At 47.9% G+C, this 24,487-nt stretch overlaps 1 protein-coding gene across 4 annotated transcripts in view; it reads left to right on the plus strand.

Moving 5' to 3' along the window:
- The first annotated feature begins 4,599 nt into the window (after positions 1-4,599).
- The window catches only part of LOC115908139 (6-phosphofructo-2-kinase/fructose-2,6-bisphosphatase 4), a 49,455-nt gene continuing 29,567 nt past the window's right edge, over positions 4,600-24,487 (plus strand). For 2 of the 4 annotated variants that reach the window (XM_030956494.1, XM_030956493.1), the window contains exon 1: positions 20,182-20,316. In XM_030956494.1, coding sequence (XP_030812354.1) covers positions 20,211-20,316 — 106 coding nt within the window. In that variant the 5' untranslated portion in view covers positions 20,182-20,210. Of the gene's footprint in view, positions 4,655-15,831; positions 15,930-20,181; positions 20,317-24,487 lie in introns of those variants that run through there. The other 2 variants (XM_030956495.1, XM_030956496.1) reach the window with 2 other exon arrangements.

The raw sequence follows: 24,487 nt of genomic DNA on the forward strand, positions 1-24,487 counted from the left end.
CAACACCAATGCAAGCAATTTGCCAAAAAATGTGCTTAATATAATATTTATACAATCTTCTTACATGCTGCCTGTTGTGAAGGGGAGCTGTGATTAAAGATACATTTTTTCTTAGTCAAAGGTTATGGAAAATCTCAGTTGTCTGGGATCAAGAAGCAACACTTGACTACAGCTGCAAATACAAAAACTGAGCAGCATAAAAATAGCACAACAAGCACTCCAGCAATGCACATAACAAGATTTGCCTCTTCCAAAGAGCCTGAGAAAGGCCAGGCAAGCTCCTGGGGTCTGACCAGACTGGAGATGAGAATTCTCACTCAAAAAGATAAGGCTTCCCAAACATCTTAAGTCTCCAGTCTTGGGGGACCTTAACATGCTCCTATGCTTCAGGACATGGATACACCTGATTTTTTAAGATCTTACAGTCTAGACAAAAGAAATGGTTCAGAGAAAGGAAAAGGTACAGCACGAACAGTGGCTACAAGGTGACTACATGAATAATTGTATTAACTTTTGCTTGCTGGTTCACCTGTTGGTTTCTGCCTTTTATTCTTCTCCTGCACACTTACAATTTGGGCAAAGATTGCAAATATATCGTTAAGAAAGAATTGTGTTATCTGGCTGAACTGAATGCAGTGCAATCCTGCATGTGGCCAATTTCCAAGGAATTTAACAAAGCACCCAACAGCTTAAACCTCCCAATGGAGCTGAGGAACAAAAATCCAATTGATTTACTCATCGTTAGATTATTGTCATCCAGAGGTAAAAATTATTGGCTGCCATTAGAGCAGGAGGAACGTGACCTGTGAAGAACAGAGGCACCAGGATTGGTGTCCCAGGCAGTCCAGGCCTGCCCCAGCCACGTTCCTCTGATAAGCCCCATCAGATTATTTCCCTTGCCAAGCAGCTGAAGGAAAAATGTATTTTTGTGGCCTTGTCTTCAGTTCTTTGAAACCACAAAGCCACATGTAGTGAAAAATATTTTCCAAGGCCTGTAAGTGCAGCAGGTTTTCCAGTTTAACTATTTTTGAGAAAGGGCACAGGACTAAGTCAGACATTTTCCAAATGGATGACCTGCTTTTTCAGTTTATCCAAGCACAAGCAAGGGTCAAACATCCCAGGCAGAAACTGTGAGTATTTACCTTAAACACTCTTCTCTCCTGCTGAGTTCTCCTAAATGCAAATAAATGATCAGATTTATTTTTTCCCCCATGAATCTGTTCCTAGTTCCACTTGCCAAATTAACTGCTCCTCATCAATCTGAACAGAATCTCAACAACCTCATCAGTGGTTGGCCACACAGATCTTGAGCAAAACCCAAGATTTCTAGCAAGTTTTGCTGTTAATACTTGCCCTGGTTTACCAGTGATTTAATCTGCTTTGCTTTTAAGAACACTGAAGCCCTCTGCACAGTGAGGACCCTGCAGTGCAGCTTTGGTGGAGGGCAGCTGCTGCACACAAAGGCCAAGGTGTGCCTTCCCACCCTGGAAAAAATGCTGTGGAGGAGGATAAACATGGTTAAGCAGAGGAGAAAGAGCAGAAAGGGCTGTGTGATGCCCCCGAGGCTGTGCCCAGCCGCAGGGCAGGGTTACAGCTGCCTCCTGCTGCTGCTCGGGACCTTTTGTTCTGCCAAGAGGAGCGGAGCCTCCTGGCTGACACTGAGCAACATCTCCCTGCCCTGCGGGACAGGGGGGTCACTCTCAACCTTTCCACCAACATCAAGCAGCAAGGAATCCTTGCAGATGGGTGGTTTTGTTGGATTTTCTTTGTTTTTAAGCCAGGGACAGGAGGGTGAGCTGCTGCAGTGCCCAGCCCCCTGAGCTCCATTTCTGGCTGTGCCTCACTACCTGCTGCTTCACACCAGCTGCAGAAAACCTTTTTTCTTTTCTTTCTTTTTTTTTTTTTTTAATAAAACACAGGGATAAGGTTTCACTAAGCCCAGAAACTGTGACTAAAAGATGTTTCACGGGGAGAGCAGATGAAACAAAGGGCCTCTCTCCTATCCCAGGGCTCAGAACTGTATGGTATTTCTTTCAGAGAAATTCTCACACAACTCTAGTGGCCCTCACTTCAAGCTGGAAGCAGTCAGTGACCAAAAGCAGAGTTAACTAAACCCATTTTTGAGCTATGCCATCTGTGCCAGTGACAAATGCTCTGCTCCAGAGCAGCACAGGGACATGGTGGCTCTGGGTACCCACCACATCGTCCCCCTCCTTCACTGCTGCTCTTTGCAGTGGTCAGCAAAGCTTGCAAATGTAGAGAAGACCACAGTTATGTAAAGTCACTTGAGCTCCTTAGAAGATAAAGCAAACTAGCCATTAATACTTCAGATGAAATAATGGGGAGTTAATAAGGATTAAGTAATGTCCAGAAGGGGGACACAGGTGACTTCCACCTCCACAGAGCCAGCGCCTGCACTGTGGCACCTCCAGGAGCCGTTCAGCTCTAGGGGCTGCACAAAGAGCTGCATCTTTGACAGCTCCTTGAAAGAAAAGGAATTTTCCCCAGCATTGCACCGACAGTGATACCCTTTTCTCTTGTGCTGGCCCTCAGCTGTGACAGCCTAGCATTGCAGAGGCAGCAGGGCTGTGGTCTCAGCCCACAGTAACCCAGTCCTAGCTCTGAGTCAGCACCCACACACGTGAAGGAAGGGATACCAAACATCCTTATGATCTCAGCCACTGAGTTTCCTCATTGCTGGAGGCGTCATCACCTGCAGATAGGCATGCAATTCTCCCTGGCTAAAAAATCCGCACCAACAAAACCACCCTTTCTTTCATGTGGCTGAATTTCTACAAGCAATTCAGAAGCTGTACTTTATTAACTGAAGTTTTAAAGCGTCAGGTGATGCCCAAGCACAGCCAACATAGTTACAATGCTAATGTTGCCAGTGGGGGTCCGAAACCAGCTGCCCAGACAGAAAACTTCGAGTTTACTCTAAGTCAACTTGCAGACAACTGTATCACTTGGAGACAACTTGGGATGCAGGCTGGAGGTGGGTAGGTAAATGAAAAGACATCCTGACATCGTAAAGAAAATTTGCATGTGACTTTTATGCAAAACTAAGAAAAAAATCTTAACTCCATTGCTTATGTTGACCATTTTAATCTTAAAAGGGGGATTATTACGGATTTTTCACTAGTAAGTGGATTTAGACTGATGCTTCCTGAACCTTCCTTCATGTTTGGTTTGGCCCCTCTCTCATGCGCAGTGGAGTTTCCCCCTGCCCACACTTGTGCCTATCTCTGCAGGCCAAAGGCACAGATAACTCTCCTGAGCCCGGGGCTGCCTCTGCAGCTGCTCACCCCAGCGCAGACACACAGTGTGATAGCAGCCCTGGAGCTTTACACGCACCCATTGAGTTCATGCCTGCCCCGGGGGACAGCCCAACAAAATTTACAGAGCCGTGAGCAAAGGCAGCCACAAAAGTAACGTGTCCCAACCTGACCAAAATAACAAACGCACTTCAGTATCACCCTAAGGATGGTATAAAGACCGAGAGAATTTTTGTCATTATCTCAGGCTTGTGTCAGGGGGAATGCTGTGTGTGTCCTCGGGGATGCTGTATGCGAGGGCAGCGAATCTGCAGCCCGGAGCGGGTGGGCGGCTGTGCCCTGAGTGCACGTAGGGGCTCTGTGTGCCCACACTGGCTCCACCGGCACCGCTCCGGCTCCCTGCGGGGTGCATCCCGGCCCTGGCTCCCCTCCCTGCCCTGCCCTGTCCTGTCCTGCTGTCGGCGGGGTGAGCTCGGCTGGCTCAGCGCTGGCTCCGCGGAGAAGCTGCGCGGGTGCTGCTGAGCCTGGCCCAGGGCTGGCTGCTGAGCCGAGCCCCATTGCTGCCCATTGCTGCCCATTGCTGCTGAGCCGAGCCCCATTGCTGCTGAGCTGAGCCCCATTGCTGCCCATTGCTGCTGAGCCGAGCCCCATTGCTGCTGAGCTGAGCCCCATTGCTGCCCATTGCTGCCCAGCAGAGCCCCATTGCTGCCCATTGCTGCTGAGCACAGCCCCGTTGCTGCTGAGCACAGCCCCATTGCTGCCCATTGCTGCTGAGCCGAGCCCCATTGCTGCTGAGCCGAGCCCCATTGCTGCTGAGCACAGCCCCATTGCTGCTGAGCTGAGCCCCATTGCTGCGGCCACTGCCGACCCCCAGCTCCTGCCCCCGGGCTGCATTTACACCCAGCTCTCCAAAATGGCTACAGCCGCCCCACCTCCCTTACGTCCACTTAATTTTTACTTGTTAATTAATTTATTTATTTTAAATTTCTCATTTTAACAAAACACGAAGCCCTGGCGAGCAGACGGCGGAGGGACGGCCGCGGTGCCGGCAGGGAGCGGGCGATGGGGCGCGCAGAGGTGCGGAGCGGTGCGGGGGTTCCGCGGCCGTGCCCGCGCAGAGCTGCGGGACCCGCTCCCCCAAACCCGCCGCGCTCCCCGCGGGCTGAGGGCGGAGCGGGGGCTCCGGCGGGGCGGGGGCTGCCCGGGGCCGGTCCCTCCGCCCGCCCCGCCCCGCGCGGGCCGCACACCCGCGGGCAGCTCCGCGGGGCTCCCCCGCCGCCCTGCGCTCCGAGCCCGCCTCCGCCGGAGCCAGCCCAGCCCGCCGCCCATGTGGGGCTGCCGCCGCCGCGGCCGCTGCCCGCAGGGCCGGCGCTGCCGAGGTAGGACCGCCGGGACACCCCCGGGACACCCCCGGGACACCCCCGGGAGCGGGGCTGCGCCGCCGCTTCTCCCCTCCCGCCCCCGGCTTCCCACCCGCGGGACGGCCCCCAGGGACCCACGCACGGTCGGGGCACGGCAGAGCGGGGAAAGGGGTGCTGGAGGTGGTGTTGAAGGTGGTGTTGGAGGTGATGTTGAAGGTGGTATTTTCCTGGAGCCTTTCCCCGGGATTTTCCCTCCGGGTTCCGCCGAGCAGTGAGGGTGCCCGGCATCTCGGGAAGCTCGGCCGGTGGGAAATGGGAATTGCGGCTTCTGCTGGAGCAGCCCTGGGTGAAGGAAGGCTTGGGAGATGTGGCGTGCAAAGAGGGAATCGTAGTGTAGCAGCAGCTGTTTGCTCGCCGAGTTATTTTTGGAGATTGCTGTGCTGTGCTGGACTTTTTTTTTCCCAACTGTCTGTAGGAAGGCGGGTTTACATCTCACTCGTCCAGGCTCGGTGCTCTCCATTTGCCGAGGAACGGTGTAAAAGCGGTGCTTTGGCAAATACTGATCTAACTGGTTAGCTCTTCTTCCCTTATTCCTAAGGGCAACTCCATAAAAAGCACACAGTCTGCACCTTTTTTATCTGCCTTCGTGAGGTTTGGCTGCTGGCTCGTTGGGGCCTTCCCTGGAAAGGGCTGGCTGTCCCTGGGGCCCGAGGTCTGGCGTGTTTGTCAGGTACTTTGTGTAATACAGGGTGACAGCTGTGATGCAAGTGCACCAAAACTTCTGCCCGTGGCCTTAGTCATGGTTATGTTTGGATATAATTTCCCCACTTCCTAGAAAATTGTATTAGGTAGGCTGGGAGATGAGGCAGGCAGTGAGGGTGCTGTGGGGCAGCGATGGATGGGGCAGGGGTGGATGGGGCAGTGAGGGTGCTGAGCTCGGGTTTGGTAATGGGACCAGGACCCCGCTGTGCCTGGTTTGTGCCACACAAAGCTGGGTGTCACTGGGTGCAGAGTCTGAGTCATAGGCTTGCTCTTGTTTACAGCCATCATCCCTCTGCTTCTGCCAGCCTTGCAGTGGGCAGCAGCTGCTTCCTCCGTGCCTGACGCCACCCCAGGGCATGGAGAGGGGGTTCAGTGAAGCTGGGGTTCAGTGAGGTTGGGGTTTCAAGAACCTCCCGGACTAGCAGGGGACCCCCACTGAGCTGTCGAAACGTGCTGATGGCCATTGCTTTGTGGCTGAATGAAAAGCCCTGGGCTGCCCCTTTTGCCATTCCCACGGTGCTTGTGCTGGTGTCTTCCATGAGCAGGAATTTGTGGCTGTGCCAGGGGAATTGCCTGCTGCCCTTGCTGCTCTTGTCAACGCCTGGCTCCTTGTTGGCTCTGTAGCAGGTCCCTTGGTGCTTGGTCCTTAGATTTTTCCTCCTCTTTGAGATGTGAGGAGGAAAAACCCAAGACGTTAATACTGAAGAAACTTGAAGACTCTTCAAGAGTTTTCCGTCTTTAAAGATGTTATTTCTAAATTAAACTTTTTCTATTGGCAAATGCCAGAGTTCATTTGAGGCAAAAACATACTAGACCAGCTATAACTTGGAGCACTCCCATATGTATATGATTGATTTTGTAGTGCTTTGCATAGAGCTGAAGATGGGACTGAGTAAATGCCCGTTGTGGGACTCCTGGTCCGGGTCCAGTGTGTTGCAGAGCAGTTTGCAAAGTTTCCAATAAGTTTGCTTAATGTGACCTTACTCAGTTCCGAGGCACTCCCATAATTATGGCTGCAATTAAAGGCAATAACATCCATTTACATAAGATGCCAGTCCTTTTAAATCAGTGCATCATCTAATGAGAGCATTCATGTAGGGATAGCTGTGCAGGATGAAGGCCCAAAGCTGAGAGCACTCTGGGAAGGATTTGGTTTCAGAACTTTCTTGAGGTCATTCAAAGGAAGGATCTGCCATGAAATAGGACATCTTGTTATGAAAATGTACTGATTTATAAATATAACCCTTACCAATAGCAGGATGTTGTTGAATTGAGTGATTGTAACACTTCATTTTTTTATGTATCACCCATCCAATTAAAAAAAAAATCAGCCTGGTTGCAACAATATTTTTCTCAATTGGATTGCGTCAATGTTCCTTCACTCTTATGAGTAAGAGATTTGGTAAATCCAACTTGTGGACAGTATTTAATTGCTGGTGAGGCACTATGGATGTGTTCTGAATGGCTCACTGGACTTGCATGGTTTCCTTGGGGCTTAACCTCTCTGTATGATGCCTGCAGATTTCCCCTTGAGATAAATACAAATCTTAGACTTGGAGTGCTGGAAAAGATCACATATTTGGGGAATGCTTCGACCTTCTGAAAGAAATGACCTGGTGGAGTATTCCCACCTTCCCACTCCATGTGTTTTGTTCTGTTTCTCTTTTTTTGTTTGCTTTAAGTTGTTGAATATGGTGTAAGCGTGTGGCCCCACACCCTGGGTGGGGCTTCTTGGGAAGAGTCACAAGGTCAGTGTAGTAGAAGGGGTAAAAATTGTCAAAATACAAGTGAGGAGGCACCAGCTGTGAGCCTGGGAAGTGCAGGGTTCCTTGGGTCTGTGCTGGTTTTCCCCAGAAGCCATTTTTGCCCATGATAAGAGAAATAATTAGTCTGTTAACCTTTTGTCACAGGCAAAGTGCTTGGCTTGTGGTGTCTGAGACCATAAGAGGTTAAGTAATTAAATTGTAAAAGGCTGCAAAAGAGAATAATCAACTCCAAACTCCCTAGACTGTCTAGTTGGGCTCTCCAGTGTCTAAAGTTAAGTAATTTAGGTTGATTCCTGATTTCACTAGATTTTTTACCAGGCACTCAAGTGGGGCTGCAGGATAGAGTTGCTTCACACAGGTTGTTATTTCCAGCAGTGTTGGGTGGGTTTTGGGCATGGTTTGGGGCAGGGGCAGCTCTGCCAAGGCTCCATCGTGGGGCTGGGCTGCCTTCTAAGCCAGGCTTGTTCCTGGGTGCCTGCCAAGAGCTGGCCCTAGGTGCTGTAATCCCTCACTGATTGTGAATCCTAATCTCCAGGTGTACTGAACCTGCTGCCTGCTGAGGTGCTGACCTGGTGAAGAAAAATCCCGGGGTGGTTTGGGTTGGAAGGGACCTTAAAGCTCATCCCATCCCACCTGCCATGGGCAGGGACACCTTCCACTGCCCCAGGCTGCCCAGGTCCCATCCCACCTGCCCTTGGGCATTCCAGGGATCCAGGGGCAGGCACAGCTGCTCTGGGCACCTGTGCCAGGGGCTCACCACCCTCACAGGGAAGGATTTACTCCTAATATCCCATCTAGCCCTGCCCTCTGGCAGTTTAAAGCTGTGCCCCCTTGTCCTGCCTCTCCGTGCCCTTGTCCAAAGGCCCTGTGCAGCTCTCCTGGAGCCCCTTTGGGCACTGGGAGGTGCTCTGATATCTCCCAGAGCCTTCTCTTCTCCTAAATCACTGTGAAGTGCTGAGCCTGTGAATTTGTGTCCCTGCAAAGAGAAGAAATACTTGGGGATTTTTGAGTGAAATGGATCAACTTACCTGTGCTATTCCAACAGTGCAGTTTTGGGTGCCTCTAGGGTTGTGTTTTGATTCTGCCAAACTTATCTCTCATTTGAGAAGCTGCTGCATGAGGGACTCTCCTGGGTGTTGGTGTCTGCAACATTGAAGGGTCTGAAGCAGTGCTCTGGAGTTAATCCTGAAGCCCTGAGCTGCCATGAACACAAATCATGAGTCTCTTAATTGCAACTGACTTGTATCCATGTGATGGATAAAAAGGATGTTTTGCAAATGTTTTACTAATAAAATGGGATGGATTTGTCATGGGTGCCCTTGTAGAAATAATGTGCCTGCTGCATTGGAACATGGAATTTAAAGCTGTGATTTTTGCACTCGGATATCTGAAATGCCTGCATGGCATTAGCTTCCAGGTGATTCAGTATGTTACTGTATTGTTTACAGGCCATGCACAGGTAGAAAAATGTAGGAAAAAATAAAAACCAAAAAATGTGAGTAAAGGGTTTTGAGTTCTTGCCTCTTTTTGATCTGAAGGTGAGCTAGAACCGCCCGAACTCCTTTCTGAGTAGTTATTTAAAAAATTTTTCCTTCTGTTTCTGCGTGGCTCCCTGTCTTTGTGTGGAGCTGGCACTGCCAGGGGAGCTGTGTGACCCAGGCTCCTGCAGGCGCTGCTCTCCTCTGGGCAGGAGCCACTACAGCCCCACCAGCCCTGATCTGCTGCGGGCTCCGTGCCTGTCACCAGAGCGACACCTGAAAGTGGCTGGGATGTGCCTAAAAATGGCTGGGATGTGCTGTTCCTGCCTGCCTGGCTGGGAATGCCCTCGTGGTGCTGCTTTTCTGGCAGTGGGTTCCCTTGTGAGGGGTTTCTCCATGGGCACACAGCAGCAGCCTTGGTGAGCTGTCTGTCTGGCTGATCCTGCATGTTTTAGGTGCCTAAACGGGGAGGTTTAGCAAGAAATCCTCATGTCTGGGTTAGGTACGGTTTGCCAGTGGATAGTTTAAATCAAAATGTGCAAAGTCAGAATGTTTATGATGGTTTATTATAGCTAAAAGCTTCTATATGACTGCATCTCCCCTTTGGAGTTAAGGAGTGCAACCACCATGAGTGGTCTGCAGCTGCTTCTGACCAGTGACCACTGACACTCCTGGGATTTAAGACTGGCTTTTCCTTCCTTTTAAGTTTCTATTTATGGTCACAGATCCCTGGAAATCTAATTGATGTTGTTGGTAAATAACAGGAGACATTTGTTGTTCATGGGAACCCTGTTGATATCCTTGGGCTGTGCAGCATTTACCTTCTGCATTAAGGAGGGGGAGAAAAAAGCTTTGTTTGGTTTTTTTTTTTTTTTTGCTACCCATGTGAAACTGGTGTCCCCAAAACAATGAGGAGATTTCAGGGGTTCCTGACCTCTTGCAATTAGAAAATGTCAGATGGCTGGTGAGAGGTGGACTGATGGGGGAGCAGCCCTGTTACTGCTGAAGTCATTACTCATTTTTGATGGGAGATCAATCTCACAGATTCTTCTTTATTTTTTCCCTGAGAAATGCTCCATTTGGGGATTAGAGGAGCTTAAAAATCCAAGCAGCTCTGGAAGAGATATCTCCCACAGATTTATGTCTTTGGGTTTTAACTGATTTTTCTTCCCCAGGCTGAGCTGGTTCCAGGGATTTGGGCTCATCTGGTGTCAGTGCCAGGTCTGATGGGACCAGCTCAAAGCCCTGTGTGTCGTGGGAGCCCTGGTAGGGCACATCTTCACTCCTGCTAGCCAGTTGTCATTAAAATGTGGAACACTAATGTTTCTGAGCCCCCTGTGCTGTGTGAGAGAAGGTTCAGGTGTCCCTCAGGCGCAGACTGACCCAGGCTGGGGTGTCTGGAGCCAGCAGTGCTGGGCAGCTGCTCTTTCACTGGGGGTGGTGAGTGTGGGGGCTGCTGGGCTCATTTGCTTCTGATTCCCCTGCTTTGTTTTCTATTTTTGTATCCTTCTTGGCTTTCAATTGATATTTAGATTTTGGAATGTGTTTTTACACATTCTGGTGCCAAAGGCTGTCCCATATGCTGTTTGTGATGGAGTATGGCTTCTGTGCACCTGAATAATTTTTTAATATTTTCTCTAGGGACACATTTGTGCTGAACCAAACTTATTTTTTCAAGATATAAAGAGAACTCAGGTGGGCTGCTTTTATTTTGGTTTGTTTTAAAGAGAAGCTTTCTTTACTAATAATATGCTGGAGCCTCACTTGGTGAATGTTTCCCCTTGCAAGTTTAATGTGTAGCATTTGTGCTGTTTAGCCTGTCTGCATTCTGTATATCTGATTATTTTGGCTGTCATAATTTTATTACTCTTATTAAGCTTCCTCATTTGCACACTGATCCTGTTAGTCTCAGGAAGCTCATAGGCCATCTAGGTCTACTTGCAAAATGCACAGAAAATGAGAAACCTGCCCTGGAGGCCCTGAATACTGAGATTCACTGTGATTCAGATCTGTGTGTCTGGCCTCTATTTTTTTTCCCTTCAGTGCTGTTTTAGGTTACCTGACTTAATTGCAGCTTGCCAAATTAAGATGAATTTTTGCTTTTATTATAAATTCTGTCGCTGGTAGCTTCTGAGAAGCTTTGCTCTGGTTTGCTTGTATTTTTATTTGGATGAATACTCTCCTTTTTCACAGAGCTGAGGAACATTCCCAGCAGCAGCAGCTGGCGTCGCATATGCTGGGAGTTGTTTTCCTCCTCGTGTCAGTGTCAGTTTTCCATGCTGCCTTTCCAGACAGATTTATTCTTTACTTTCACAAAACCTGCTTTACTGTTGTTGTGGGACATGCAGGAACCCAAGTGGAACTGAGAGGACTTTGAGCCCCTTTTTCTTTGCTTTGTTTCCATTTCCATGGGCTTTTCCCTGGCTGTTCTGTAAGGTAGGCTGGACTATCCTCTGCTGGACCTTTAACTCCTGTCCCCCTTTTTAAATTTGTTCTGGCTCTCAGTGAAGCCTAGTCCCTCTCACCAGGTGAGGTTGTACCTCCCTTCCCTCAGCCTCTGCTGTCCCAGGGCTGCTTGGGGTGCTTCTCTCTATGTACCTGTAATTCATGTCACTGAAATGTTTGCAGATGTTCTGTTTTGTTCCTCTCTGCACAGTCTCTGCTGCTTCCATCACCATTTCTTTGGTGATGTTCTTCCCCCTCCTGGTCCAGTTTTTCCTCCTCCTCCCACGGTTTGACCTTGTCTTGCTCGTGTCTCCCTGTGCCCTTTTCCAGGCCTGCACATGGCTTAGCTTCCATTAAGTGCTGCTGACTCAGGGATTCACTCTGCACCTCCACGCTTTGTCACCCAGCCCAGGGCTGTTTCCCTTCTTGCCTTTTCCCCTCTGAGCTCCCCATCAGTCACTCAGCATTTCACACCCCAAACCCCGGGTGGTGCTTCCCAGGCTCTCTTATCTCTTGTCCTTTAAAGTGCTGCTATCTGATAGGTAGCTCTGTCCCGAAGCGTTCAAGATTTTTTTAAAAAATTAATTTGGTGTACTTCATGCATTTGAATCGCATGCAAATTTTGTATACTCTTTGTTGTCAGTGTATTCTCCTTTTTCATCTCATCAGACAACTCCCCTGACTCATGTAGTAAGTTTTTACAGATGTTTTCCTTTGAAGTGACAGCTCTTGTAGAATTGTACTTCTGAAGTCAGTTGATAGCATTTGGTTTTAAAGGTGGGGTAAAGTGTTTTAGTTCTACCCTGAGATGGCAGCTGCCCTTGTTTTATAATTTTTTGTTTTTATTTAGCAGCCTAGACGTACAGTCATGAGCAAGTGGGATTCATAGGATCCTAGCTGAGTGACAGGAGAGAGGATGTGTGTACACCAGAAATGTTCAAATATCTAATATAAAAGTAGCTGAGCATAATTCATAAGCCTGTCAGCCTGGATAAGGGCTGTCTGTTGTACTTAAAACTGTCAGTCCCTTCCTTGTGCTCCCTTTAATTACATTACTACTCATACCTGCACACTCAAGCTCAGAACTGGGGAGGTTTTCTAATAAAAACAAATTGAAAAGGTGATGGAAAAGGAATAGAGAGCTCTGAGGTGATAGAGGCACTTTCAGACTGCTTTTAAGCAGATTGAAGAGGCACAAAGGCAGGCATCCCCATGGATGCAGGTGTGTTTTTGTTTTCCCTTCTCTTTCAGGCACTACAGCTTAATTCATCCCTCATTTTCCTGGTTAAATCTCAGCTCTCAGGTGGCTCAGGTGACCTGCTGCTGTGTCAGCCTGGCAGGGAGGTGGGGACTGTCCCAAGGTGTGTGGTGGTGTTCACAGGGGTGCCAGGACCAGGGAAGAGATGAGAATCTTGACTCCATGTTTCAGAAGGCTGATTTATTATTTTATTATATATATTAAAAGAAAATGATATATTAAAACTATACTAAAGGAATAAAAGAGAGGATTTAATCAGAAGGCTAGTAAGGAATAGAAAGAACAGGAATGGTAATAAAATCTTGTGACTGCTCACAGCCTCGACACAGGTGGCTGTCGTTGGTCATCAAGAAAAAACAATTTCACATGCTGGTAAACAAATCTCCAGATCACATCCCAGAGCAGCAAAACATGGAGAAGCTGAAGAAAGATCCTAACAAAAGGATTTTCCATAGAATATGTCAGTGACACAGGTGCAGCCCCGTGCAGGGCTGTGCCCGTGCTGTTGCTGTAGTAACCACATCAGGTTCTGCAGAGCAGGGTGCAGGAATGGCTCTCCCCAGTGCACTTCCCATCCTGGAAACCCGGGATTTTCACTTCACCTCTGGACGTGTGAATGTAAATAGGCAATCTGTGCAAATGTTCTGTGTTTTGGTGTCCTCTTTCTGCACTTCTTACCAGCACAGGCCCCTCATGTAAATGGTTTGGAGTCCTGGTATACAGTGAGAGGCTTTATCTACAAAGGGCTTTTTAACACTCAGAAAACATGAATAATGGATACCATCTTTCCTTTATGTTGCATCATAACAGGAAGATTTAAACTGTTGCTCAACTTTGTGATGATGGGAATAGTTTTAAGCAATACCTGGAAGCACCACTTGAGGATCTTGCCTGTTTTTCAGGGAAATAAGTTCAGTGTTCTCTCAGAGGGAAAGATGGGAGAGGACTGCTTGGACTGAAGGTGTAAAGATTTAGTGATTAGTCCTTCAGATTTAACAAACAGAATTAATGCAGGCTATTCTTAAATCTATCTCTAATGCCAGGCTTAACCCAGGAAACTTCCTTGTGTGAAAACAACAGCATCTTTTCAAAAGGGTTTATCTCCAGACATTAAATTTCTCCCACATTTAAAAGAGATCAGTTATTTCTTATGAAATGTGATAAACATCTAGACTAACATATTTATATACTTAGAAATAAGGACAATACTCTGAGTGACTGTGCCTGGAGGAATGTGAAGCTAACAAAGAGCAGAGTGACACTGTTGCAAGGTGTGTGTTATTTTATTTTACATCTAGACAAGGTGTGTGTTATTTTATTTTACATCTAGACTAACATATTGATATGCTTAGAAATAAGGACAATACTCTAAGTGGCCGTGCCTGGAGGCATGGCTCACGTGAAGCTAACAAAGAGCAGAGTGAGCGTTGCAAGGTGTGTGTTATTGTACAATATAAAATGTGTGTGAGTCTCAGTGTTTGCCCTGGGCTCTCGTGCAGCCCTCGTGTTGCTGAGATGATGTTCTGCTGATCAGCTCTCTCTCCCCTGATAAAGTTCATGTGCCTGCAGTGCAGGGAGTGAGTTCTGCAGAGAGCCATCCAAGGGTTTATTGGTACAATTCTTGCAATAAAGCCTCTGTGTGGCTGGTGCTTGTTTCCTGGTGCTGGCTGCTCGTGGTTTGGGGGCACACCTGTGCTGCAGTCCAGCACACATCAGCTCTGCTGCCTCAGTGCTCTGCATGCACCATGAATGGCTCTGGTGATGTTTCAGCAGGCAGTGAGGAGAATGCCATAAAAGCAAATTGCTGTGGGAATTATCTGTCTCTCCAGCCAAGTAAGTGTGGTGTGAGGCTTCTGAGGGCCCAAACCCTGTCAGATATTCCGTTGTATCCAAGATGTATATTCCAAGATGTGTTGGTGGTTGTTGGAAGAGATAGGAGCTTGTTTTCTTGCTGATTTGCATGACGTGAACATTTTCTGTTTGGATGAATTATTTTCCTTATCTATGCTAAGGAACATTTTGTTTCAGATCAAGGAATCTCTTTAGTATCTGTATTTAGATACTTTGTCTGTGTGGGATCTTGGGTGGTGTTTAAATCTGATCCCCAGTTAGAACTGAAGACTTTTCTTGTCCTTATTAGTAGCTTATTCTCATCTAAAGCATGATTACATCTGGGTATTTGTTATCCATCTCTTTGATAGATTGACCTGTAGTCATGAAGTCTGGTAGTAAAATGAACTCTTAGAAAATAATTTCTGTAGGTGTGCCTTGCTGAGGGCAGATTCTTGTTTTATTTCTGAATACTTAATGGCTTTTTGCTTGTCTTTGGGGTAGCAGTCAACTCCAAGACAATTGGAACATTTTCCCTTTAGGCAGTGATAGGAAATAAGATATGGAGTGGATGGTGCCACTATAAAAGTTACTGGTTGCTCAGAAGAAAAGAAGGAAGTGCTAGGGCTGTGTATCACAAGGCCTGGCCCTTGTGATTTCAGTTTGTTTGGAATCAAGTCCCAGATGGAAGGGCCTGTGGAGGTGGTCTGGGGAACCTGCTGAACCTGTCATGTGGGATGCTTGGCATTTTTGGGGCCTTAGTGGGCTATTTGTTATTTTTGCTGGGTTGACTCCTGGGACTTTAGACTGTGGGAAACAAAAAGGAGGATGGCACTTGGGGCTGAGGAGGGAACCACAGGAGGCCTTGATGAGATGGGAAGTGTTCATGTAAGAAGCTGATGTAACAGAATGTCCTGAGAGGCTGCACTGAGGAGGTGTGAGTCAGTGTGTGTCACTGCTAAGCCAGCCCTGCACCTCTGCCTGCATTGCTCACTGTGCTTGCTGAGCTCTGCATGGGAGAGAGCTGACTCTGCTCTCTGAGGAGCTTTCAGCTGCTGGGGGATCTCTTGGCGAGGATGGCTGTTCCCAGGGCATGCTCTGTGTCATCACCAGGGGCTCAGGAGCAGCCCAGGGAGGAGCAGAGGTGCTTGGTGTGCTGCAGCTCCTCCAGCTCTGGGTTTCCCAGAGAGCAGTGAGGCTGGGTTATGCCTGGCCTACAGAGGCCACAGCACACTGAGCAGGAGGGCACTGTGTTCTAGGCAGGACTTGCACAGGGAGGGAAAACCTGCCAGGCTTGATCTGCACTTCAGGAATATGGGAATTACCTGGAGGAGAGAGCAGCCTGTTCCCTGCTGAGGTCCTTGTGTAAGATGTGACAGAGCAGGCCAAGTGCCCCAGCTGCTCTGCAGCAGCTTTGGTCATTAGAGCAGAAACTGGGGGCATTTACAAGTCTTTTCACCGTGTAAGAGCACCCCAACAAATACTTGTTCAAAAACACCCACCAGCAGCGTTCCTCACATCAGCTGAGTGGGGAGAGATCTCTCCCATTCCACCTGAAACTCAGTTTTGAAATGCTGGACTGTTATTACTTCTGAAGAAAGGGTGAAGCATAGTTGTGTGTGTGGTCACTGACTCCTCTCATTGGCTTGCAGTGTGGTAACAGCCTGCTATAAATTAGCTAGCTGCTGTCCTGGGGTGATGCTTCCAGCTGCATAGATTTTGGCCAATGAAGGACTGCCACCAGCCTGCTGAAGGTACATTTGGAATCTTTTTGCTTTTTTTTTTTTTTTTTTGGTTTGGGTTTTTTTGGTTTATTTTTTGTCTTGTCTCCTTTACACAAACACTATGATGCAGTGTAGCAGGCTGCCTGTTAGCTGGTCAGCCGATCCATGTGGAACTGGGGAGCTTTGGATGGGTGTCAGGGCTGGATGTGTAAGATACGTGTGTGGCTGAAGGCTGTGCAGGTGTGGGTCTGTGTTTCTTCAATAACAGCCATATGTAATGCTTATTGCAAGGTCTGTCTTCCTTCTCAGTTTGTGCTGAAACAAAACTGGTGCTGTGCTAGGGGAGATGTTTTTTTTGAGTACTTTTAAGTGGGGAGCCTCACAGCCCTGTCTTTGCACCCTCTTAAATGGGGATAAGAACTTAAACTCTGATCTGTTCCCCTCTCACTATTGCCAGATGTAGAAAATGCAGATGCCCATCTTAAGGTGGGAGAATTTAAATTAGTTCTTGTTTGTCACTTCGAGCTGGAGCAGTTACCTGCCACTTGCAATGGAGAGGGTTTGGATTTAGGTTTTTCCTGGGGTGGGTTTGTGGAGTTGTGTGTGTAGAGGTCAGGGACTGTGGGTTTTGTCAAACTAGGTAGCTGAGAATGTGGGACTGCAAACTATATCCCATGACTTACTGGAAGGAGAATTACTTTAGAGAAATTGAAGTAACAGATTAATGATAAAAGGTAATTTATTGGTGTTTAATGTCTAGAAAGAAATGTGGATATTTAGTTCTGAGTGTGGGCTCAATCTTTCCAATATTTATTTTTCTTTTCATTTGGGTTAAGAAATAACTCAGGCCGGTAGATGAGCTTTCCTTCCCTGTAGCTTTCTGTAGCTTCTGACTCTACCACGTACGCTTAAAAGCCAAGCCCTGCTGGATTTTAGTTCTGCGGAGCGTTGCTGTCCCCTGGCACGGCCATCCCGGTGTCACTTGGCTGCGACATTGCCTTTCTGAGGGTGGCAGGGAATTCCTGTTCCCAGGAGAACTGCCTGGGCACGGGCGGCCCGGGGGCTTGGCGCAACTCTCAGCACGGGGATGGCCAGCGCTGTGTCGGTCCGTCGGTCCCCGCGGCCGTGTGTCGGTCCGTCCGTCGGTCCCCGCGGCCGTGTGTCCGTCCGTCCGTCGGTCCCCGCTCTGTCGGGGGCGGTGCCTTTGCCCGCCGCAGCCACCAGGGGGCGCCCGCGCAGTGCCCGCGGAGGGGCCAGAGCGCCGCCTGGCGGCGCGGGCGGTGCCAGCACCCGCGGGAGCCTGAGGAGTCCCCGGTGCCCCCGGGATGTGCCCGAGGTGTGCCCGGTGCCCCCGGTATGTGCCCGGGATGTCCCCAGGATGTCCCCGGTGTGCCCAGGCGGTGCGGGAGAGCTGCCGGAACGCTCCAGGACCCCCGTACTCACCGCTGGCTGTGCCTTGTCGTGCCACAGATCCCTCCTGGCTCTCGCTCGGACGCCCTGCGCTGCGCAAGGGCTGGGGTGGGTTTGTGGGGGGCTGTGTGTGCTCGGGGTGCTGAGGATGTGGGCACCTCACAGGCTGGAAAATCTTTTTTCCATCTTCCAAATGTGTGCTGCCAGAGAGATGGTGGAAGGACAGGAGGAAGAGATGTGTGGCTTATGAATGTTTTATGGATTGTCAGACTAAAAAGTGATGCCTTTACTAGGGAAATGAGGTATGTGGAAGTTACTCATGCGTATTGTGAAACTTGGATTATGTGGCTGCCATATGGTACGGTGTGTTCACAGATACAGGTTGGGTTTCTGTAGGATCAAGCTGAAACCTTGGTTCAGTCTCTTTTATTTCTCCCTGTCTCTAAATAATTACCATTTGCTGTAGGCATTGAAGCTATATTTCCTGTTGTGTCAGTCAGTTGTTCCCAGAGAGCGAGCGTAACTTTGTCACTTGGCTCAAGCACATTATTTCCATGCTGCAGCTCATTTTCCAAGCCTGCCGTTCCCCTTGATGTTTTGCCTCTGGAGAGAGGTGGTTTCTCAGGTGAGCTCTCTGCTCACTGTAGCCCTGAGAGCAGATGCTTTGTGTAAAAGCCTTCCCAGGAGTAAAGGCTTGTTCATGGTTTCCCTGTAGCAAACAAAGCTCTTCACCTGCAGGCATCAGCTCTGCTCCTCCAGCCTTTGCATTATACTGATGACAATGGGATTGTGCAGAAGGTGATCTCTGTCATTTATTGGGAATCTAATGGGCAGCACTTGTTCTGTCTTTTCCCAGGAAGTGAATGTAGTGCCTTTGTAAACCATGTTTTGAAAGGAGACCTCAGGAGCAGCACAAGATACCTGTATTTGCTTTCTCCATGTCCTTGATCAAATAGCTCATTACTGCACTGATGTTTAAAAACAAACCACAAATCAGCTAACCCTTGAATACAACAAAATCACATCAGCTTGTTATCAACCAAGCTGAACACTGTGCCTCATAAAAACAAAGGCTAGCAGGTGTCTCTCAACACCTCTGATGTTATTACAGATACCTGGACAACAAACCCTTAACTGAAGTTTTGTGCAGGTGCCACTGGTTTGAATCTGCCTGAGCAGAAGGGAATTAATTAACTGGCCCTGTGCCTGGTGCTTTGAGGATGAGACTTACAAATGTGGTCATTCGCCTCACAGGCTTCTGAAAAATGCTATTGTTGTATGAACAACATCGAGTCAGTGTTCTTGGCTCGAGGCAGGTGTGTGACTGGGCTTCCAGTTCTTGTCCAGGGTGTGGATGTGCAGAAAGGAAGTACAAACTTTATTTCTAGAGGCTGGAAGGATTTAGTAGGTTTTCTACTTAATGTATGTAAAACAAACCTGAGAAGTGAGGTTTATAAATGCGTTCCTATTCATCTCTTGTTTCTGTTAACATTACACCTGTTGTGGGCTCTCCTGGCTTTACTGGAGGCATTGTTAGGGAAGCTGCAGGATCTCGGTGTTGGCCTTGCTGTGATCACAGAGGGCGAGGTGGGGACATCCTGCTGCTGGACTCCAGCCTGGAATCCCTGTCCTGTATGTTGCAACATTCCCTGTGTGCACAGGAGGCAGAATTCTGGGATACACCTGGGACACAGATTGAACTGTTCCTGCTCACACCTCTTGGGCAACGGCTGGGAGTAAACACACAGCTGACAGAAGAAACCAGGAAGATTTTAAGCATTCAAAACCTCCCTCTCTCTGCTCCTAGTTTTCTGACCCTTGCAACGAAACTCTTGTAGCCCCTCTGCCCTTCCCCACAACATCTATTGACCCAAAACAAAATCGTGAAGAAAATCTTGGATGAAAATATAGTGTGGGGCACCTACAGAGGAAAAGTGTCATTGGTCTTGGAAAGAAGGAAATGGAACAGAGCGAAAAGCAGGTTAAGCAAACATGGTTCTGGAAAAACAGTACTGACTCGCCCAGAGGTGTCTTCCCAAATGTCTCCGAGAACTGATTTTTTGTTGTTCTTTAGAAAGGTACATTTTTCCTTATAATAGAACAGAAAAACTAAAAATAATCCTCAGGTGATCAGAGCCTGGTTAGTATTAAAAAGGAAAGTATGTACTGGCCTTCACTTGTGTTTAGGCCAGTGTCATAATAATGGAGTGATTAATAATGAAAGTGTGTACTGCACTTCACTACCGTATTTTCATTGTGTTGCATTTATTTTCTGTAAATAAAATATAGAGAGGTGTATATATGTGAAATACTGAGCTTTTTTAGAGCTTTGCTCAGGCCACTCCACGAGGTGGGTGTCCCCAGGCTGTAAAGCTGATAAAGGTGATGGGGAAAGGCGACAGCTGGGTGTCGTGTTTAGTCAAACCACTGCTGCCACTGCAGCTTCCCAGGCCGTTTGTTAACAGCTTTTTTTGGGGGCGAAATGGGATGTAGGAAACCTATGGTTTGTTTTTCTGCATCGCTATTAATTTAGCCTTCGGCCAAAACAGCTTAATTGGAAAAATGTCTCACTGAATGCATGGCTTAAAACACACTGCACGTTCCCTGGGCGTTCTATATTTGGGTTTTAGGTTGGGTTAAAAAAAAAGAAAAAAGAAAAAAAAGGCTTTTCAGAGGCAGCGCGGTGCTCCCGCAGCAGCACGGAGCGCAGTCACCTGCTGGCAGCACGGCCCTCAGCGGGGCCGGGCCCTTCCTTCCCGCGGGCTCCCGGTGCTCCCGGGGCGGCGTTCCCGAGCCCGGGGCACGGCGGGGCTGCGGCCTCCGGGCCGGCCCTGCCCCGGGGCGGCCCCGCCGCGCCCCGCCCGCCGCCGCCGCAGCGGTGGGAGCCGGGAGCGGCCGAGGATGGCGGCGGCTCCGGCGGCTCGGGAGCTCACGCAGAACCCGCTGCAGAAGACGTGGGAGCCCTACGACAACGGGCTGCCCGCGGGGCACAGCGCGCAGCGCGGCGGTGAGCGGGCCGGGCCGGGCCGGCCTCAGGGGGCTCGGGGGGATGCAGCCCAGCCCCGGCGCCTGGGGTCGGTCACTGCGGGGCGGCGGGCCCCGGAGCTGCTGCTGCTGCTGGCTCCGTGCCCGGCGGAAGGCAGGGAGGCTCAGCTGGGATGAATGTGCTTGCTGGTTGCTTTTGTTGGTGTTTTTGCGGGTTTGTTTGGGTTTTTTATTTGTTAGACGCGCTGGTGTCGGGGAGCGTTTATGTTCAGTGTATTCGTCTTGGAGAGAGGCTTGAAGATGTCACAGTGCTCTTGTTTTGGTTGTTGTGTTCCTTTGTATTTTTTTTTCCTTTAAGGCCAATGCTGTATCAGCCCATCTGTTCCATGAGTTAATGACTTCCCATATTCTGAGATGCAGCCAGCCAAGTCGTCAGCCTCCTGAGACTTTGGCTGCGGCGTTTGTAAACCATAGTTCATTAGCAAACTTTGCCTCACAGGTTGTTTTTTACCCCTCTTCCTCTCATTTCCCCCCTTACTTAAGTAACGGAGGTCCGGTACACGGCAGTTCTGCAGACAAAAGGGGCTTTGTCGTGTAGAATTGTTTGTGTTTGTCATGCAAAGAGGCTGTGCTGACAGAGCTGAGGCTCTGCCGGTGTGGCAGGAGTCCATGGGCTGCAGCCTTGGCTCTCTGCTCATGCTTCGGTCCAGCCCTTGCTAAAAGAGGAAACCAAACCCCCTCCCCTCAAAAAAACCCCAAACCACCCCAGCTCTCTTGTTGTGTGCTGGGCAAGCAGGCAGGAGTGTGTTTCTGTGGGAGCTGAATTACTGCAGCATCTGAGCCGTGGCAGATTGAGATGAATGCTGAAATAGGAAGAGGGTCAGAAGATGTGTATAAAAGCTTTATAAACATGCTAAGAAGACTGCTTCATTTTAGCCTTAATGTGGCATCTCTTTTCCAAACAGAGTAATATCTGTTATAGCTCTGACACTGATACTGTTTTACAAAAAATCCCCCAAACCCAGGAACAAAATTGCGTATGAGTCATGTGTAATTTGATGATGTACATTGTCTTCTTGGCAGAATTATTTAGCTTCACTTGATTATAAATTTAAAAATATTTCGCATACCAGTGGGGTTTTTTGTAGGACTCTGTTAGTTTAATGCTTAAGACCCCTTACAAATTGTCAAGGGACCAAAATGAGAGTGCACCTAGACTGCAGTGGGATTTATTTTGCCTTTGTGTTGTATCCACACTGCAGTCAAAAGAAGTAATTTGGAGATAGCTCTATTAGATAGAGCTATTTAGCAGCTTGAGTTGAAGTATTACTGTCATCTGGGCCTTATACTTCAGAGGGAGCAAATAATCAGGCATAATGAAAAAAACCTTTTGCTAGAAAAAGAGATTGCCTTTTTCTTTTTAAATGCTTTTGCAGCCCTACCCATAAAAAGTCTGTAGTCATTTGTGATACATAAGAATTACAAACAGCCTGCAAAGGAACAGAAGTTACTTTTCCTTGATAAAACTTTCTATCTCGTGTCAACAAACTGAGAACACTTCATAATTTTTCCCACGCAGGGGAGTTGCAGACTCCTTTTCCCTGGGATTTCCACGTGTCCTGTGTTGTCCTGTGCTCTGGTGAGGCAGTGTGGCCTGTGGGTGCTGCAGCTGTGTGTGGCAGCGCAGGATGGCCTGCCCAGATGGGTCACTTGGGGCTGTGTTGAGCTGAACAGTTCTGGTTCTTTGCTGCTTCAGGTAACTGTGGCAGGTGATGCTGTTCCAAAAATACCAGCTCAAGGTGGAAGTGGTTTTGTTCTCAAGTGTAGCTTTGCGGTGGGAAAAGCGAAGTTAGTCACTCTCTGTTGAGTTTCTTGGCTAAACAAGATGAACTGTCTCAGTCTCCTTTGGTTGGTGTTTTTTTTTTAAATTTATTTTTTGCTTTGTGCTGCTGACCTTTATCTGCACTACCTTTAGTTTTTATCCTTCTAGAAGGTGGATGAGCAGAAACACACTTCCAGTTGAGGCCTCGGCAGGTTTGTCTACAAAAGGACTCGCCAGTGTTAGCTGGTTTTAGTGTGATTTTCTAAAAGTTGTAGCAACTGCTGTTGTCTTGGGCAGAAGAAATGTGTTGAGCTGTGCCAGGGTTCAGCTGTCAGAGGGCTTTGAAGAGCCAGTTCTTTCAGTCTGTGCAGTACAAGGTCTTTGAGGAGGAGCTGTGTCCGTGTGCAGCCTACAGAGCAGGCAGCTTTTACAGCTGGGGACACAAGGTGACTGTTCTGGTGACTTCCAGAGTCACACCTGAGGGCACTGCAAGTGCATCTTGTTACTAATAGCTGTGGCTTGCCTTTTGTGGTCACCTGTGAAGAGGTTTGTCTGTGAATAGGTTGAATGAAAGCTGTTCTTGGCATTGGATGTTCAGATTGCTGTAACCTCTGAATCAAGCAGAGGACTGTAAACATGGACTTTAAAAACAAATAGCTGAGTAGGCCCTAGTGAAAGTTGTTTGGGGAGCCAGCAGAGGATGTTTATAGTGAGAGATAAATAGTGAACTTCCTGTGGTTAAACATTCCTCCCCAACTACAGTTAAATGTTTTGGTTCCCTACAGCTGCTGAAATTTGGTCATTCTAATAAATGTCATTTGCTGATGAAATAGCAATAGAAATGTACATCCAAAAAAAAGTATCAAATGATTATCTCTGCTCTAAAGAACTCTACCCTTTGAGCACATGCTGCTTGTGTGTATTTATGCTCCTCATGCTAGGAACTGAAAATAGGAGAGGGAATGAGGTGAGGATTGCGCCTGAGGAGCACGATGTGAGCTGGATTGTTGCTGTTGGCATCAAAGCTGTGGAAGCAAAAGGTGACCCTCAGGAAGGGAATGACAGAGCAGCTCAGAACAGCTGGTGGCACAGGGCTGGCAGGGGACAAATACGAATTCTGAATCCCTTGGACCAAGGTGATGGTAAAAACTGGTGGTTTGGACAAAAAGAGGAGATACAAATTAGAAGATGATGGACTTCTTCAGGTCTAGGAGCAGATGCTTTTCAGGAAGAACAGCAGGATGGGGAACTCGTCCCCATGGGATGCAAAGAAGGGAGACTGGTTGTCATTGTTGATCAAAAAGATAGATGGATTAACAATGGTTAACTTGGATAAGTGATGGGAAAAACATGTAGGGCTGACCTTATTTGGAAGGATGGTTGTGTTGGCTTAAAGTCAGAGAAACTTGTGTATGAGCCTCTAAATAGTACAGGATTTTTGGAGAACAGGCCTTGAATTGAAGGCCATAGAAACTGCAAGAACACTTCGTAAACTTCAAATCTCTAACAGTAACAGCTTGATACAAAAAACATGTGTCCTTAACACATATAAGGAAAAAACAAAATCTAATTCTGGGTCAAAGGAAAGGACAGCTGATAATTTGTTTGGTAGTAAGTGAACCTGGAAGATATCAACTCTTGACTCGGATTTCACAAGATCCAAAAGAGTTTTGAGGGCTGATGAATTGCAGCACAACTCATCTAGATTGTTCCATGTCCCAGTTTGGTTTCACAACCTTCTTTTGCGTTCGTGTTATTTCACAATAGAGGCTTGAAATAAACATGTCATTTCTTTCTCCTTGACTATTAAGCCTTAAATTTTAGGAAGGGTAGGCAGTCATAATTTTACACTTGAGCTGCAACTTGCTGTGTCGTTCTAATGTTTAAGAAATACTAAACTGGTATAATGACTTTGCTTCAGTTGCAGCATTTCATAATTTGGCCATTTTCCCTCACTGATTGGTAATTTGGGTGTGTTTTTTTCTGTGTTCCCTCTCTTTGGTGATGCTGTTTATAAACATGCACTTCTAAATGTATATATCAGAAACATCTGTTTTAAAGAAAAAACTGACCGAAGTCTTAGAGCCTCTTTAGCAAAGGATGGTGTACCAGCTGTAAGTTTTGTTTTACTGTTCTGAGTGCTTGTGTTCCTCTAACAAAATCAGTATTGATGGCACATCCACAGGTTGGGGCTGTCAGTAACCCTTAGGGGTTACATATGCAAAGCAGTAGTGGAAAATGAGATTGTTTTCTGGAGCCTAGACCGTGTAGAGATGTTTCTGAAGATAAACCAGACAATTCAGTGGTAAGGAGTGGAGAGAAAGCTGCCCTTAGGAGTCTGCCTTGGCTCTAACTCACACACCTGTAACCC

The sequence above is a fragment of the Camarhynchus parvulus genome, chromosome 12 (assembly GCF_901933205.1).
Source record: "Camarhynchus parvulus chromosome 12, STF_HiC, whole genome shotgun sequence".
NCBI classification, from domain to species: domain Eukaryota; kingdom Metazoa; phylum Chordata; class Aves; order Passeriformes; family Thraupidae; genus Camarhynchus; species Camarhynchus parvulus.